This window comes from Nyctibius grandis, chromosome 5 (genome assembly GCF_013368605.1).
Source record: "Nyctibius grandis isolate bNycGra1 chromosome 5, bNycGra1.pri, whole genome shotgun sequence".
Classification (NCBI taxonomy): domain Eukaryota; kingdom Metazoa; phylum Chordata; class Aves; order Nyctibiiformes; family Nyctibiidae; genus Nyctibius; species Nyctibius grandis.
Genome location: NC_090662.1, coordinates 18186683 through 18205679, shown reverse-complemented (window position 1 = coordinate 18205679; position 18997 = coordinate 18186683). Strand labels below are relative to the sequence as shown.

At 42.8% G+C, this 18997-nt stretch overlaps 1 protein-coding gene across 1 annotated transcript in view; it reads left to right on the top strand.

Annotated features, from left to right (window-relative positions):
* CELSR1 (cadherin EGF LAG seven-pass G-type receptor 1) overlaps positions 1 to 18997 on the top strand; it is a 182873-nt gene that overhangs the window by 88984 nt on the left and 74892 nt on the right. Inside the window, 2 exon segments of the mRNA XM_068401357.1 lie at positions 11862 to 12084; positions 16446 to 16561. Of these exon segments, the coding sequence (XP_068257458.1) occupies positions 11862 to 12084; positions 16446 to 16561 (339 nt within the window).

Below are 18997 nucleotides of genomic sequence, written 5' to 3'. Positions count from 1 at the left end.
TTGTTTTTTTCTTGCTGAAAACAGATCAGATAGAGAAAAAGGAGAAGAGAAAGGAGGAGAAAAGATCCAACAACTTGCCTTTAAGTTATTTGTGGGGAAGATAAAATCATAATGAGAGAGTATTTTTTCCAATATGCCTCATGTTCTGGAAAGCCCCTCACAATTTTCACAGCAGATCAGAGGTGAAGGCTAAAAAAAGAAATTCCAGGAAGGCTGGAATTAAATATTTTAGATCTTCCAGAACAAAAAGGAAATTTAACTACCAAGGAACAAGGTAACAGGGCTCCTTTCTCCTGGCTGTAAATACAAAACTGGGAAACAAAACTGCAAAGCCCCCTTACAATTCAGTAAGACTGAATTATGAAAAACATATTGGACTTCTGTACATATTTATAATTCCCAAGTTAGGCATTTTTATTTCCATCGGGACATAAAATACAGGAAAGTGGCAGGAAGGACGATTGGATGCAGAGATGAGAGTATCAGGATGATGTCCTGTTAGGGAGGAAAAAAGTATAAAGTAGTTTCTTGTCTGTTCTTTGTGTTACGGTGATTGAAAGTTTCGACAATTGAGCAGCAGACTGAGGCACTTGGCCTTGAACATCAAGATAATTACAGTGCTGCAATACAGTTGTGCCGAGCATGGTGGGAACCACAACTTCATTGTTGTTGCAAATGCTCTTTTGTTTAGAGCATCATGGTTCAGTGCCTGCATCCCAGCCCCGGCTCCTCCGGGGGCAGGTTCTGTTCTGCGACCCGCACTGTACCGTGCCCTCGAATTGCAGCTTCCCGAGCAGTCGTCAGCCCAAATTTTCAGTTTCTAAAAAGCAAGATGAAGATACTTTACTTCAGGTGTCTCTCAAATTCTTCATAGCTAACTGCATGAGAGCTATTATACAGCATTTTACAATATAATAATTAAAAAACATATTTGAATTAGATAGGGCCACCCAGCTTCAAGGGGTCAGCATACTGATGTGCATATTGTAAGAAACATTATTATCATGATGAGTGTCATATTAATAATTAAACACAATCTAGATGATACAGTAAAGCATATTAACTCTTACAAGACAGTAAGCATTTAAAGTGACTTTAAAATGAAACCGTATTTTACACAAAGGCTGAGTTTTAATCTACTAAACTATTGTAACGAGTTAAGTACAAGTTGTGGAAGCTTGTTAGATTCATTTTTTATGAGTCTGTTTAAAAATTTTTTAAAGATGTAACTTTTTCACTTCTACCTATTCTGTAGATTCAAAAATATTACAATGGCTTTTTTCACGAGTAATTAAGAAAAAGTCGGCTTCACTGATTAAGTTGCTTTTTGTTTCCAATTTATGTTTACTGACCTGTGTAGGAAATATTCTTGAGACTACCAAAACATAAGATTATGGGATTATCTTTTTAACCCTAGTCCTTTTATTATGACAAGCAAAGAGGCATTTTTGATTTTTTTCAGAATTTGTCTTCAATGTATAACAATGGAAATTTGATGAGCATCAGATTGGTTTTGGCAGTTCTATCTACTCCGTCAAGCAAAACCTCTGAACTCATATGATAATGAACTGATATGATGTGTATACTCACAATAAAGGCAGTTATACAGTACTTTTAAGCATAACTTTCTTTTAACCTAATACTTCTCATATAAAATGTAAATATAAAGCTCCAAAATCCTAGCCTCCTAAGATGTAATTACAACAGTAGATGTACTTTAAGTATGTTTTTCAGTTCGTTTATTAATATTTTATGGCTACTCTTCAATTATTCTCACTAATCGGCCATTATGCTTATTTCCACTGGATCTTCTGGGACCACCTAGGACGTTAAGGAGCACGATTTGGTTTGAAGTCTGCCTATTCCTAAATGCTATCATTTTTACCATAGCATTGGATTACACAGAAGATGTGAGAGAGATATTTTCCTGTGAAAAGTTCTAATTTATGGGAAACACAAAATGCAGGCTCTCACCAATCTTCCTTTAATGGAGGTGTGCAGAGTTAGCTGCTTGTGCACTTAATCCCAGCGAGCTGCTGGGGACCAGGGCAGATGGTTTCTTCTGTGCCTTGTCTCCTGTTCTGAGCCGAAACATCAAGTCTGTAACAGCTCCATGGAGAAAATTAAATGGGATCTTAGTGGAATAAGGGCTGGGCTCTTCTAAAGAAAATAGTGATGTTTGCCATTGAAGGGGAGACCCTGATCTCCTTTTTCCCATATTCCTGAGCACTTTTCTTTCTTCCCCTTTTTCTGAGGTGAATTATTTGCCGGTATGTTCCCTTTTTGAACCACCTCAAGATGTTAACTTGCTCAAAAATAACTGCCAGAGCTTTCCCCTCAGCTACAAATTTGGGAACTGGGAGTTGCAGCCCTTTAGTGTCCTCCTCTGTGGAAAGCAGCTTAGGGAAACCAGGCTGAAAGTGAGCGGGATGCCTGACGGTGCCTGAAAGCACGTCTGGTTTTCTGACTCGTGAGTTCCTGTTTATAAAAGATGTTATTGCACACACACCGTGGCACAGCCACCATGCCTTGCTTGCTTTCCTCATTCACATAAATAGTTTAACATATTTTGAACAGCCCAGCGTGAGGCCACAACGGCCTGTGGAACAAGAGCCTTGGGGAGTTAACGGTGCCGGTGGTGGCATTCGGTGCCCAGTAAAAACTGCAACTTTGCGCGTTGAAATAGTCTTTTTTGTCATCTGAGCAGAGGCACACCATGTCTCTGAGTGCCCTTTTTCTTTCTCAGTGCTGCCTGTGGGAGGAGATGAGAACTGGGCATGGCAGGTGGTTCCCATACCAGAGTGCCTGCAGGCGTTCAGGGATGCAAATACGGACCAGACTGCAGAGGTTGTCCCTACGGGAACGTGTCCTGCAGGCTTCGATGGCTGCTCCAGCCTTCTGTTCCTTCCATGTGCCCTTCCTCGAGTAATGCTCCTGGAGATGAATCAAGGGACATAGACAGCAGAGGGGAAAAAAAAATCAGATGTATATGTAGTAAAGGTAGAGGATGATTGTTTCTCTTAAAAATAAATAGAGGGAGGGATATTCCTCTGTACATTAATATAAGTATGTTATGCAGAGATGTGTTCTGTTCTTACACCTCCAGGTTTGTCATTGGTTTTAAGGTGGGATTTTTAGGAAGAGATTTATTTCAAGTAAGACATAATGCAAATTGCAGACACAATGGCATAATCTAATTTGGGTTTTATCTTTGACATCTACAGTAATGTGTTCCCCCTACTAAATACATCCAGAGATAAAGCTTAGGCTTTTGAAAGGCACTGCTTCATCACCATATCTTACCTCAAATAAGTGCAATTTGCATTATGATAAATCGTCTTACATATAAACCTGCCACAGAACTCAACATAAACCGGAAATTTTGGTGCGTTTCTTTTTTCTCTTGTGTAGATTTGTGCTGTGTATAGTCCTGGGTGAGAGACAGAAGCTAAAAAGGTCCTTAAGGCTTTAACTTACAGGTCAATGCAGAGGGAGATGACACCTTGCAAGGGCACTGGACGTTGGTTCAATAAATTCAATTCACAAATGGTTCAATAATTTACAGAGCTTAGAGATAGTTGTAAAATCAGCCAACAGTAAAGATTAAGACATTAAGAAATTAGCCGTTGGATCCCATAGAGCAAAAATTGTTGGTAGATAGCTGTGGCAGGCTGAGGGCATGGATGTTTTAGTTCTTGTTCTCCTCTGCCATATCTAACTCATTCCAAAAAAGTGCTTTTCCTCAACATTTCCTCAGAAGCCTGGGTGTGATTATGTCCAGTGCCATGGGAGCAGGCGGCGGGGAGAAGCCAGGCATGTTGCGTGCACCTCTTTTTTACTGTAGTGTCTGGCTACTTGCTCATCAGAGTGCTATAGGAAAAAAAATCACAATACTTGTTTGTGATAAGTGTTGGTAGCACTTCTGGTGCTCGCATCACTCCTGGCCTCGTTGCTGGAAGGTGAAAGGCGAGCTATGTGGTGTAGATGGAGTGGAAGCTTAATGACTGAGAATTTTTAATCCTCAACAAATATACGAGGAAGAGAGCACAGGTATTAAAGACTCAGTCACGGATTTTGTCTGTGCTCTGCTCCTGCCAGCACTGGTGGAAGTTGCATGGGAGTGTATATCATCTTGAGAACATGCTCATAATTTCTGGAATCCACATACTAATTCATTTCTCCAACAGATGTGTCCCAAATATCACTAATCCTCCTCAGTATTGTTTCTTTTTTTTTTTCCCCCAATTATTCCTTCTTATTTAAATGCAGAAATACACAAAAAAACCCAAATCCCAAATCATCTGTCCACCCATCCCTGCAGGGTGTCTTTTGTTTTGCTTTGTTTTGTGACCAGGGAAGGGGAGGAGGCGAGGAGAAGAGGAACATCTTTGCTCATGCTGGTGCTGCCTATAGGATCTTGGGCCTGATTTTGGACTGGTGAGGGGCCAGGTACCATTTCAGTGGCTACTCTGCACCTGCAGTGCATCAGCGGGCATAGCCCAAAGCAGCTTGAGAAGTGGAGACCTGAGCTTTCCCTGCTCTTGTTTTTGTAAAATACAGTTTAGCTTGGTTGCTAGTGGGAAAGGATCAGGAGTTGGGATGGGGTCTAGGCCTTTCCCTTGCCTCTTTGGCCAGGGGAGTTTTTCATTGTGGTCCTCCTCCTCCCAGGAGCTTGCAGGACCCCAGAGCAGCCAAGATACAGATGCTGTCCCCAAGGACCCTGGTGGGAAGAAGAGCTGGGAAGGGTGGAGCTCTTCCCATTGGGGTGGGAGTGGGAATGGGAACTCCCTCAGAGCAGCTGGTTTCAGTCGTGTGTTTCGGGCTGGAATTTGACCACCAAGAGCTCTCACATGCCTTGGGGCCAGCAGATGCCACCCGCAGCTTCAGAGGCAAATAAAAGAAAACAAAAAGCCTTGCATGTTCATTATTTTGGAGCATCTCATGATTAAAGATCTCATGACCTTGATTTAGCCCAGTCTCATGATTTTTGGAAATCTGATTTGTGAGTTTTCAGGGATGCCCTGGGGGGAACTTTGTGGAAGAAGGTACAGGGAAGGGAGAAGGGTGATGGTGAATGAGAGGGATGATACATAGCTGAGAAAGTAATTCTGCCCCCTCTCTTCCCACCAGCTCAGAGCTTAGTGCTTATGCCACAGAAAAATTAAACCAGATCCAGAGATAAAATGGTGATTTCCTGAGTATCTTATTATAGGAACTTTTTCTATTTATTGCCTCAGAGAACTACTTGGCGAGATATATATAGATATAGAGAGAGAGAAATAGAGAGAGTGAGAGAGATAGTGTGAGAGGAATGTTTTTGTTCTTATTTTGCTTGGTGCTTTAAATTCAGGTTACTCTCTTGCAAATACATCTTGTTAAATCTGGAATGGTTAGCAACTTAAATCACGAAGGACAGATGTCATTACGAGTCAGCGGGATTTAGTCCTGAACAGTGTGAGTGTGTATATATGTGTGGTGTGTGCTTGTGACGTGTTTATGTATTTATGTATTATTTTACTTTAGCCTGTTTCTCATATTCTGCCTTTATAGTGCAGACAACAGCAAAAGGAGCAAAAAGCAAAGGGGAGGAGGGAGACCCCAACCTGGACCTTAAGCTGGTGTTTCTTCCTATAAGAGGGTTTGGGCTGATTTTAATTCTTCTAGATCAGTCCCAATTCTAAAAACGTAAATCATGGAATTATAGAATGCTTTGGGTTGGAAGGGACCTTAAAGATCATGTGGTTCCAAACCCCCCTGCCATGGGCAGGGACTCCTTCCACTAGACCAGGTGGCTGGTCTATAAATGAATGAATATAAATATAAATACATGAACAGGTAAAAGGAATGACCAAAGTACATTTTCAAATTTGAATATTTAGTGGCAGCATAATGTAGAAACCTCATGAAGTGATGACCATCAGTGTCAGTATTAAGTCTAACAAGTGCGTCTGCACAGCCTCTCTGAAGTGGCAGTAGGGGTTTGGCCATTTTGGATTTCTAAGGGACCCAGATTTTACCTCTGCTCTTCAAATAGCACTGCTGAGTCGTCTGCGTAAAATGGTACATGAATATAGTTGTCCCCTAATTAATCATGGTCCCTAGTACACTGATGGCTTCTAACTTCTCTTTGATCCAGCTTCTCCTTCATTCAGAGTTACTTGGCTACTTTTTTCTGCGTAACTGCTCTCTAACTTCTGTCATAAAACCAGTAGGTTTTGTTTGTGTAAATGTTTCATTGGTAAGTGGCATTTGCTGGGAGGTAAGGTTGACTTCTCCCATTTGGTTCTGAGAGTAGGCTTATGCACCACAGAGCCACTGAAGTAATGAATTTCACATAATGAACTACACTCACACATGAGCCATCTAAAATGGCTTACAGCTGTATTTCCATAGCAGTTAAACCTTTCTAAGACCATTCCTTCATTCTTATTCCTGGGTGCATGGTCCTGCCTCCTTCCCTTGTGCCTGCTGTGCTATTCATCCCATCAGTCCTAGGAGGGACCTAATGAGAAGATCACTAACCCTACAATAAAGAAATTAATGGTGTTTTGCCATCTTAGCTCCACAAATCAGTCAACAGCAGGATTACATGAATGCCAACACAAGGGAGGGGGAGGAAAGTGCAATGTGTTTAGGGAAAGGAGGGGACTATGGTAACTCCCACTCAACCTAAACTATGGTGAAACCACCCCTGAAGTGAGTGAGCTGGATCCCAACCTCTTTATCTCTTGTCCCAATACAGATTTCCAAGCTGATTCTGCAGCTAATTTGTTTTTAACAACCTTCTTATTACTTAATGCACTGATTGCTTTAGTGCCAATTGTCATTTAAGGTTAGCAGCGATTTAGTTACTTGAGGAAAAGGAGGATTGATTTTCCCATAATATGCAAGATAGCAAATACATTTTTAATGATAGTTCGTTCTTTATTAGGGCAGTGGGTCAATGGGAATTCTTTGAAGAATTTAGTTGCCCTATTTCTTATTGTTTCTCCTTTTGCCATGTTTCTTGTTGCTTCTCCTTTTCACTTTAAAGTACATCATTTTAGGCTGGCTGTTTCAATCAGCTTCTCAAAATGCTTTCCATTCTGGTGAAGCAACTACAAACATGAAGAAGATTAATGTGTATCTAGAGCAAATGGCAGGATGCAGGAAAGGAGAGAAGAATAAGTCAAACAATTACAGATACTGAGTGAAAAATTAACATGTGTCTAGGGAAATTGGAAAAAAAGAAACAAGACCATCAGTGCAGGTCTGCTGCTTCATGTAAATATGTATTTCGTGTAGTATTTCAGTTGAAAACAGAGAATAGTACAGATTTTTGAGGACTAGTCCCTAAACAGGGAAACTGTGGAAACACACCGGAGTAAACTCAAGTGTAGAGTAATTCTGTATTTATTCCAATGCCATCATGTTGTTTCCAGCAAGCTTTCCAATGTTATACATTGTCATTGTGAGGTCAAGCAAGTCACCAACAAAACCACAGGCAGGTTTATGCAAGGACCGGCTCATTGATGCACACCAGTGTGCTGTTTGAAACCCGTAAGTTCACCTCACAAGGTATTTACAATTGTGAGATTATTTTTTTCATTTTTCAGATAGCTTATTTGTATTTCTTTTCACTTTTTTATCATCATTTATTGTTTATTCATTAAACTCTTCCATTACTTTACTTGGAATAGGTCAGAGGAAGACCAAATCTTCTAGCCAATCTTCTGCTTTGTCTGTTCAGGTTATGTTACACATGATATCTATGTGTCCTCACTTGCAGAAAATTAATAGGAGAAATTTTATGATTAACGTCTTTGTAAAGTTAGTCCTAAAATTGGAGAAGAGACATATGATGGTTGAGAGCAGGAAACAGTGTTGAAAGCTACTGTCACGTTGTGATCTCAAGGGCTTTAAAACCGGGAAGCACTAAAGAGCTGTGTAAAAGCCACAGAACTTGTAGCTTTAAGAGTCATCAATATTAGTTGAGAGCATATAAGATCAGCTACTGTCCTGTAACAGTAAGTTGTTTGCTGGCTTGGGCCAGGATTTTTTCAAAGCCCGAAAATCTGCCAGCAGATAACGGGCAGCCGTGGCCTGTGTTATCTGACAGCGCATGCTTTAGATTTAGCAGCTGGAGGGACTAAGCTTCACGTCTCCTGCTTGGATTTCACAGAGCTGTGATATATAACTAATTTTGTAAGTGATTCCTAAAATGCTGGCCAGTGCAAAAAATGGAATTATATTAGCAAAGGGAATGCCATGAGGAGCGAAGGGGAGTTTCACGGGCTGGGTGAGGGAGTGAGCCATGTCGGCATCGCCAGCATCGCAGACCATCCCCAGGCTGTGTGCAGCACTATCTGGGCTGTGCTCTTACCACCTGAGCCCCTCCAGGCCCTCTCTGCACAGCAGCTCTCCCTCCTTCTGTACTATTTTTTCCCATCAGACTGCGAGACATCCCCTCTGACAGCACAACCCAGCCCTCCGAACTCCAGCTGCCAGCAGGCACACAGGCGCTTTTCATCCCGAAGGCTGGCAGATGCAGATCCCTTCCTTTTCAGCTCAAGCAGCTCTTCCCTTAGGGCCTTCTGACTCTGGCTCCAGCCAGCAGCCAGCCCATCCTTAAGTCCATGCAGGCTTCGGTTCAAATTTTGAGGGCACTTTCCAGGCCGTGCCTCAAAGCTCCCGCAGGGCAGTGCTGTGGGACGGCAGCGTGGCTGGGATGGGGTGGCCGCCCTTGGAAGTGACAAACCCAAGAGCCACACAAAGGTGTGTTGTGTGGCCAGAAGGGGTTAGGTGCTCCTGGTCAAAGCCTTGCTTCGAATACTTGCTCAGATGGCTACTTCATAAAGCCCAAAATGCCATGTTTCTAAATAATTTCAGGCACTTTTTTTGCTTTTGGATAAAAAAGGCTAAATAGGGATTTATCAAGTTTCTCGGTAGACCTTTGTGCCTTGAAGCACAGTGATGTCTTGGAATTACTGTAGAGATTTCAAACCCACTATTTTAATATATCTTGGTAAATATACATAACATATGAAAATTCAACATCAAAGAATATGCAACCAATGCAGTTCTCATTTACATTACAGACTAAAGAGAATTCAGAATAATTTTAGTAACTGGGACATCAATGATGCTACAGCTGGATGAATATAGGACAAAGGTTTTTATTTAAAGTTGGACTATGTTCTTTTAAATTGCTTCTTTAAGCATCATAATGAAAAACAGTAATAAACATAATTCAATAGAACTTTTCTGTAAGCATTCTTTTCTCTTAAATAGTTTTATGCCTGTGTAGGTATCTAAACAAATGATCTCTACATTTTTGTTATATCACAGAGTTAATACAGAGCCATCAATGACTTCCAGCTTAGGCTTTTATATTTCGCCTCCCTATTGCCATGGCATTTCCACAGCCTGCTGCAGTGCCAGGAATCTCTCCTTTCAGCTCACTCCTTTTTCTCCCTGTGTATTCAAGCCTGCGCGTTATTTGCTTTTGCCAAATATATCATTCTGTTTTCCAAAAGCCGTGAAGATTACATTCCTCTCTGAAGTGGAGAGTTACTTCACAAAATATCCTACTACTTTTTTTTTAAAGCGACAAACCTGTATTTAGTCTTTCTATAGGAACTGTGTTTTTCCAGGTCTTTTTGAGAGTTTTGGTATACACGATGTGTGTGTGTTAAGGGGGATTGGCCGTGCTTATGCAGCGGATCATCATTCCAACCCAAACCGTTCTATGATTCTATGATCAAGAAGTGCTTTCTGTAGTGTCCTCTTGGTGCATCTCATGTCTGTGTGCGCTTTGTTTGGCATAGCTGATACACTGAGGGAATTTTCTGTCTTGGATGATATATATAATTTCCCCCAAAAGCAGCATATTGCAGAGCATTTTAAAGTATCAAGGAAGGTGTATTCACATAGTCTTGCCTGATACTCACAGTTAATCAATGGAAACAGGAAGATATTTATCAAGTGACTTTCACAGCATTTCAACTTAATATGTTCAAGTGAGAATACAGGAACATCAGTGCTGAATCAGAAAAGCTCTAAGCACAGGACTGGAGTTGAACTCAACTGTATGGGTTATTACTTCAGAGGTTTTGGTGTGCACTCCCTCTAGCATGATGGGAAGGGTTTATTTCATAACTTGTTAACTGTGGGAATCATTATTATAGAGAGATGTGTTCAGCTCCTCTGTGCTTTGTATTACATCCTTTTTAAATACACTGAAACACCCCAGTATGTTGTTCACCAGGAGATACCCACAAACATGCTCGTCGGGAGGCAGCTGTACGATGGCTCCGCTCATCATGGGGCACATGGAGCGGGACCGGAGGTCAGTCGTCTGGAGCTGAGCCCACCTGGATGGGGCACACATTTGGCTGACTGCAGGATCACGGCACTGTTGTGTTTGCTCCTGCATCGCGCCGGCACACATCGTACCTGCCTGAGAGGCACGTGATGTTGATGTGAGAGGAGAAGGGCAGCAAAGCTGGAGAGCTGAAATGGCTGGGCTGTCCACCTCACCTTGTCTCAGAGATCACTACCCCTGGGGCAGTGGCTAAACCAGCTGCAAACCATTGCAGTTTACAGCCTGGCGTAGAAAAGAGGTGCAGATCCAGGTCTGGCTGCGGCCATGCCGCCGGCTACAGCCTGCTGCCCACCGCGGGCGGCTCTGGCATGGGAACCTGGGGGAGCAGGGCTGCGGGGGCAGCAACTGGAGCAAAACTTTCCGTTTTAATTTGCCTTTGTTTGTGAGTCACTGCCCACAGCTCCTGCTGCTTTTGCTTTCCTCCAGGAATGTATTCGCATGATTTTAACTGTGCTTGAATTAATGTAATTGTATAATCTGGTAGCGAGTAATCATGCAAATATCGAACTGTTGCGAATGTATGTGTTCCTTCAGCTGGCTGTGTTGAGTAGTTTTGCTCTACGTTTATTTGTCAGACATTGTTACTGGGTAAAATTCAACTATATATGCCATCTTCAGTTTCTCTAAACAGTTTTACGTGCAGGATCTGAACACACTTCATACCTTGAAAAGACGCATGCCAAAACGTAAATGTTAACTAATTAACTCACATAGAGGGTTTAGCTTTCTGTACAATGATTAATTCAGCAGCTGCTTTTGTCCCAGCCGCAGCAGATTTTTTAAAGTGAATATCCTCTGTACATTATTTTTTTTAATTGATGCTTAATTACTGCATCATCAACTCTCACAGGGCACAGCTGAGCTCGCGACAACGCTCGCAAAATGTTTATAGAAAGACTAAGCAGGATGCCGATGACATAGGTATTGCTTCCACCTTTTCCCATGTATCCTGCAGGTGACAGCCATTTTCTGAACCCCTCAGAGTCGCGAGCTCAGCCGTGCCCTGCCGCCGCCATGGGCAGCAAAGCCAAATTCCACTCGAGGCGAAGTGCAAACACTTATCTGTTTACACAATTTCCAACCCATAAAGAAACGCCGGAACAATTTACACATATTTTGGTTGACAGGGAGCGTGGAAGTTTTTAGCTCGTGGTGTTACCTCCTCCCATATAGATCTGTCTTTCACCAGCTTTATATTTATCACTGGGTCTGGAAGCAGCCAAGGAATCTGAAAATCAGGGCCAACGTTGTTGGGTATTTGCAAGAGGATTGCTCAGCAAATCATATCCCGCACCCCTGTGAAAATTCAGACTTGAAAGACGGTGCAGCATCCTTACCCCCCTGCAATTACAGGCTCGTACCTCGATTGCAGAGGGGGTCAGGGGCAGAAGTTTGGGAGCAGCTTAATCTTTAGCAGAAACACTTCGGTAGCTGAGTGTCACAGCTTGCTGCTGGAGTGAGGCGACACCTTCCCTGACATCTGCTTCTCCCATTGCAGGAGAGTCCTGCGAGGTGAATGCGCGCTCCGGCCGCTGTGCTCCGGGCGTGTGTAAGAACGGAGGAACCTGCGTGAACCTGCTCATCGGAGGCTTCAAGTGCGAGTGTCCGCCGGGCGAATACGAGCGGCCGTACTGCGAGATGACCACCAGGAGCTTCCCCCCACAGTCCTTCATCACCTTCAAGGGGCTGCGGCAGCGCTTTCACTTCACTGTCTCCCTCATGTAAGTCCCGGTGGGGAAGGGCTCTGTGTCCGGTGGCTTCTCCGCTTCATCTTGGAGGGTGTTTGTTAAATATTGTTGCCAACCGAATTACCTACGTGTAGTGGTCACTCTGGGGATTTCTGACAGTGACTTCTGAGAGTGGGGCACAATCGTGTTGTTTGAAAGCACTTGATTTCTGCCATGGTGAGGATGCCGCTGAGGTGCTAACTCCCGACCTTCCTCTGCTGCAACATGGGGTGATGGTGGAGGAGAGAGGACACCAGAGCATCTTTGGCCACCTCTCAGCAGCCTTTGGCCAGAGAGGCACGAGGTTCGGTGGTGGGTTTCCCACTTTTTCTAGTTGTGCCTGTGGCCTCCTGACTTTCAGGCTGGCTGCAGAGCCGACCCGTTCGTGCTGCTTGTTTGGGAGTGCTCTGCCCCTCCCCTGTTACCCAGCCTGTGAGAGGACCTGGTGTCCTTAGGCCATGGCTGAGCACAGGCTGGTCCTCCTCAGGTCCTTGCTCTCCGTTGGTTCCCAGCCTTGGGCTTGGGACAACCCCAACTGTCCCAACTCCTCACCTCGCTCCTCTTGGCCTTCACACCAAGCTCCTGCTGGGTCCCATCCCAACTGCCAGGCACGACTAGCCTCATCCCCATCCCACCTGCCCTGATGTCCCCACATTGGACAGTCTTCTGGGCTGGCTGTCACTTTTCCCGTGGTGAAGGGGAGCGATGATGGCGGCCACAACGCATGGACCAGGGCACTCCTCCCATGGTTCACACCTCCTGGGAGAAAAAAAAAACCTTCTGGAGAAGAATTCTTGGGTCAGGCATAGGGCTTGCCTGCCATGGAGGCAGAGCTCCAGGTACACACACGCCTCTTCCCCAGAGAGGGGCTGGGTTTGCGGCTTTCCCATGGTTTAGCCAGTCAGGATCGACCTTTGTGTTCTCCCTCATGGTTGACTGTGAGTAAATAGCACAAAATGTGTTAGCCCCGACCCCAAAGGGCAAGGCCGGGGATTTGTTGACAGGTACAACAACAGCAGCAGTGACAGACATGTTTGTGTGTCTGTCCAGAGAAAGTGCTCAGGGAGGACACCACCAGGCACACGTCCCATCCAGCACCCAGCAGTTACCTGGTGGTTTACAGCTGTCAGGAGCCAGGCAGCTTCTTTCCATTTTATCCTTCATTTGCCTTAATCCCAAGGTCTGAAATTTTATGAAATCTTGACATTTTGTTTAAATCAGAAAGCGCAGACATGGTTTGCACGCGAGCTGAGGCAGGGAAGAGATGCGCCTGCGAAGATCATTTCAGAGCATGAGATCTAAGTACACGGAAAAGCTGAAGAGCAAAAGGCTCTGTTGGACTTGTCAGGCCTTCAGTGAGTGCAAACAAAGGAGCAGTCTGGGCTGGCTGCCAGCATAAATTACCTGCACTACCCTTGGCTTGTCCCCGAGCCACGTGGTGTCATTTTTCAGGCTTTCAGGAAGAGATCTTTGACTTGTGGAGTGCTTCAAGTTAAAGTGACTCAAATACTCTGTGTAGGGGTTATTGAGAAACAGCAAACTACTGTAGCAAGGTAGTGCTTACACCAGGGTTTCTTCACCATCTTTAAAACCAAGATCGCATATTTAGTCATGAGCTAAACACTGCTCAGTCCACTCAGTGTGATTATAAAAAGTCTAGACCATCATGGGGTTCATCCCACACTGTCTGGGATAATGATACATTTAGCTTTTCATACCTGAAGGTCATTTTTATTTACACTTGTTATTTCTTTGACTTTTGTTATCCTTCAGTGCAGGTGGAAAACATTGTGTGAGGATAAGCAGGAATTAGCAGTTTGACTAGATGATGATTTGCCATTACATATTTTGTGATTTGGGAGCATTCGTAAAATCCCAGGGTGTCTAGCTCCCCTCAGCCTCAAGTGACTCATGACCCGCTCCTGGCAAAGAGCAGGATGTTTGCATTGTGCAGGCTCATAACTAAAATGTGATTTTTTACAAAAGTATTTAGGTTACTGACCTAATGTCTTTCTGCTCCCCCATTATACGTCTTCCTTGCTTACTTCCAACACTTCCTACTCCTTCACTCCAAAAGACACTGTCAGTGGAGACGTTTTCTCCCTATTTATTCAAAATCCTCTAAGAAAGTATCTTTTGTTTCCTATGTCCTGAGATTAAAAATATCCTTTCTATTAAAAAACAGTATTTTTTCCCCAGCTGGTGATAGCTAGATAAGTTCAAAAGCAGTAGTGCTTTAACTAGTAGCATGATACAAAAAAATCCTTTTTACTAGTGGCAAAGAATGGAACTGAGCACACACAAAGAAATTTAAAAAATAGCTTAATAATATAATAGTTTAATAGTTTATTAATTAAAATGATGGTAGAGAATTGAAACCATATCAGAAAAATATATTCAAACAGAACTAAGGTTCCTGTTGTTAATCAAACTAAGTCTTTTGCCCGCTAAAGAAGCATCACTCATTCTCGTTTCTTTTGCTCATATATATTCTGGATAGATCTAATAAAAATGTTTTGATGAAGCAGTTATCCACTGAAAAGTACAGTCTTAGGAAATGTTTTACAGGAACTGTATTTCTTTGGATGAAATGTTTGATGGTGAAAAGTGAAAACTAAATCCGTGTTTTCATAATATTGAAGTATTTCATCACAGAATCACAGAATGTTAGGGATTGGAAGGGACCTCGAAAGATCATCTAGTCCAATCCCCCTGCCGGAGCAGGATTGCCTAGATCATATCACACAGGAACGCGTCCAGGCGGGTTTTGAATGTCTCCAGAGAAGGAGACTCCACAACCTCTCTGGGCAGCCTGTTCCAGTGTTCGGTCACCCTCACCGTAAAGAAGTTTTTCCTCATATTTATGTGGAACCTCCTGTGTTCATCGGTATTGTCTTAATTCATTCAGTTTGCCTTTTAGTTCTATAATATTATTTTATATCATTTTGATGGACTATATTGGATATTCTTTGGAGTTTATATTTTATTGGATATGTCAAAATTTTGACTTCTGTGTTTTGAACCAGAACAACTCATTCTCCTTCAAAAATATTTAAAAATGTATGGAATAAAAATTCCCATTTCCATGTAGCTCAAATTCAGGCTCCTGGTCCTGAAAAGTCCCTAGTCTGTGTGATCCAGAACGTACATATGTCTGACAAACAACTGTTGTTAGAAAATGTTCTTTGGTTTTGAAATTTTTTATTTCAAATACCAGACCTTGATGTTCTAAAATATTGCTTCTTTCACATTCTGTGAATGCGGGTTTTGTTGCATCGCGTGAGAGTCTTGCTAGTAGATGTGACATGACAGGCACAAGAGTCATTTCTTCTCTCCATGGAAGGCAGTTTTCATTAGCCGAATTCAGCATTTGATTCATTTGTAGGAAAAGTGGGTTAATTTAAATCAAGTGTATTTCCTGAAGTTCAAGATACAAAATCAAACTACACTGCCATTTGGAAACAGAAGAAATTCCCATGGTTTCTCTCTATTTCTCTCTTTATATAATATTAATCTTCATAAAAATGTTTATGTAAAGTGTAATAAATTTTTTTTGCATTTCTAAGTAAATGAAATCTGTGTGTAAATCCCCAAAGATAATAGGATTCAATTAAAAATGGTAAAATATCACACAACACAGAAATTTGCAAAAAAAGTTCTGTGCTGACAAAAAGCCCAGGCTTTTTTGAAAGTGGGGTCACCTCTTTTTCTGCAGGACAGGTGAGATACATCCCATGTTAGAAGCACAAGAAAAATAAAACCAAAAAACACCCATTGGTGCTGATTTAGTGGAATCATTTGTTTATTTTTATTCCTCCAATTGACTGACATGTTGATTGATGAACCCTGATTGTCTACGTGGCATTATTAAAGTAACTCTTATCTTTCTTTTCCCCTTGCCTCCCCATCAGGACTTTTTAATCAGTTGATGCCTCTTCTTGTACCCTGTAGCATTTAGACAGCAAGCAGGCAGCAAGTATCCCCCCTTTGATGTGAAAATGCTTTCTAGCTCTTGGACTGTTTGCAAAGTGTAGCAAGCGCTACTGTTTGGCGAGTGTCAGATACTCACTGTGCATCGTGCGTCTGCCTAATTTTACCCTTTGTGAGGGTCAGCATCCGCAGCAGATCTCTGCAGAGTAGATTTTTGTAATTTCCATCTTGCTTGCCTCTGTCGATTGTGAAAGAATATATTTATCAGGCCGCTGGCTCAGTTTTGTAATTTTCTGTCTGAAGGAAGATGCAAAGGCTTGCTTTTCTGCTAACTATAATGTTGCCTTTCTTCTGGGCGACTTGACCATCAGTCTTTAATTCATAAGCCATTAAGCATGAACTAACCCCTCGCCTCTGCATTCTAGGTTTGCAACCAGGGAGAGGAACGCTCTCCTCCTCTACAACGGGCGTTTTAATGAGAAGCACGACTTTATTGCCTTGGAGATCATCGAGGAGCAGATCCAGCTCACGTTCTCTGCAGGTGAGGTGTCCCTCGAGTTGAGCATTTCTGCTTGCAGTCAGGAGATCTTCTCAAGCCATTTGGAAATGCACTTCAATGATTTTATGTGGCTATTTGCTGCCTCGTTGAGTAACTGGCTGACATTGTACAGTGAACAACTGATGCGGTGTTGCAAAGTACTCCAGATTGTAGCGGTTTGTGGTGTTAACACTCGCTGTCGTAGGCAGGAGCTTGTCAACATATCAGTCATAAAAGCTGGAGTTTATGACTACTGTAAAAGATTGGCACTAGCCTGAAAGTTGGCCTCTGAGCCAATGTTTGCTTAAATGAGATTTCATTTTATCACACTGTGGTAAATGTTGTGTGTTTATGCATTTTTACACTATGCCATTGGTGAAACTAGGTGCGTAAATCTTATCTGTAAAATACGCGCAAGCCAAAGGAAAAGCTAGGAGACAAGTGAAAACTGCCTGCCATTCATTAGGGATTTGTGAGGAGCAATGCCATTGCTGGAATCCACTGCTGCGCAGTAGAAGCACCTTCCTTTCGAAGAAGCTGTAACCCACAAGGAATTTAGGAGAACTAAGCTACTTGCTCATTGCTACAGTGGGCTAGGAAACAAGAAACAGAGGCTTTGGCGTCTGCTTGCTTTCTGCACTAGGGCAAAGCCAGCGTCTTTTGGTGCTTGTGGGAGCAGAGAGAGGGGAAGACAAGTGAAGCTCAGGGTGGCATGTATCTCTGCCACTGTGGCCTTCTCCCAGGGGAGAGTTTTCCTCCAGAAAATCAGCCCTGGCAGTGGCAAAGCTCTTTCTGACGAAAGTGTGATCAGAACAAACCCTGACCTGTTCCAGTCTCAGCAGAGGGGTGTTTCCCAAGTTAAAAAAGTTCAAGTTTCATCCAAAAACTCATGCCCCGCTGTGCTAATTTCCATAACAGGGGTAGCAGGTGGAGCTGTTAGCACACAGCTTCGAGCACGTTGAAGCCACATTGAAGCCACCAGGAATGACCTCCTGGACTTCAGCAGGTCTTGGGGGACTACTTGCATTCCTGCTTGTCACGGTTTAAAGTTACTTAGAGGAGACTTAGCTGAAAGCAAAAATCACTGAAAGGAAAATCGGCCTGGTTTAGGCCAAACCAGGACATTGCTTCAGCCCAGGAGCAGGTCTATGAGTTCAATGGGAAGCCTTTGGTGGCATTATTGAATCTCAGCAGGGCAGACAACCTCTTGTCACAGGTTTAGGGGATGTTTTCTGTTGGGACAGAAACAAATATCTGGGAAGGGCTGTTGTCACGTAGGTCAAGTGAGGTTATGTGTAGGTCAAGTGAGACGTTTGTACCTCTGTACTGGGCACATAAGTCAGGAAATAATCCTGTTACTTCCTGCTGTCCATATTGAGGATAAACACGTGGGCTCTAGTCAACTCTTACTTTATTTTTGTGAAAAGTGAGACATTGCAAGCAGTAAAGCAGTAGAAACGGAGGCGAGGTCCACATTGGTGTTGCACACTCATGGCCAGCGACGGTCGCTGCCATCAGACCCCACAGTACATCGTATGTGACCCCATCGATTTACCAGCGATGCTTAAGTGCGTATCTGGGCCCTTTGGGTTGAAGGTATCCGGTTTCATTTCCCCTTATTACCTCAAAGATGTCCAAATTAGATTTTAAGGCAGGGTTTTGAATGGATTAGTGTAATGAAATAACATGCTGCAGTTGGAGAGGTGTGCTTTCTTCTGTAGGTCTGCTCCGCCTGTCTAAACTTGAACCAAATCGCTTGGAAGGCACCCTGAGGATGAACGAGAAAAAATAAATTCTACTTGCACTTATATGCATTTAAATGTGGAGGAACTCTTTAAAATACGTGAAACTAAATTTAGATTTGCACTGCTGCACCTGAGAACAGGTCTGGTCCTGTATATTGCAAATGGTATTTTCTTTGGAAGGAGAATGGTTTATGTTTTATAGTTTTAAGTGGCTTTTAACGAACAGTACAAGTTGTGGACATCTGATCTGTTTTACCTGTCGCAACAACTTTTTCACAGTAAGCAAAGCAAGAGGATTGGAGACCATTGATCTTTCTTTTGCAGAAACTTGCTAGCTGAATAACAAAACTAATTTTTACCACAGATTTTTTATCACTAAATGATAAAAAACATCACAGCAAGATGTCAAATGTGCTAAGCTGAAATCTGTATTGTTTAAGTAACAGAAGTATATAGGATGGGAGTTAAAGGAGAGTAGGGGACATGGGAATAATACTTCGCAAGGGGTAAAGTATTTGTTGCAAATAGAGAGTAGAAAGTACGCTTTAAGCTCAACAATACTGTGAACTTTGTTAGCTTACAGGAGGGAGTTATTTTTCCTGTGGTTTACTATGTAGAATTTTCCAACTGTTAAAAAAAATACAAAGAAAGACAAAGAAAAAAAAGTCGAAACCTAGCAATCCTTCCTCCGTGC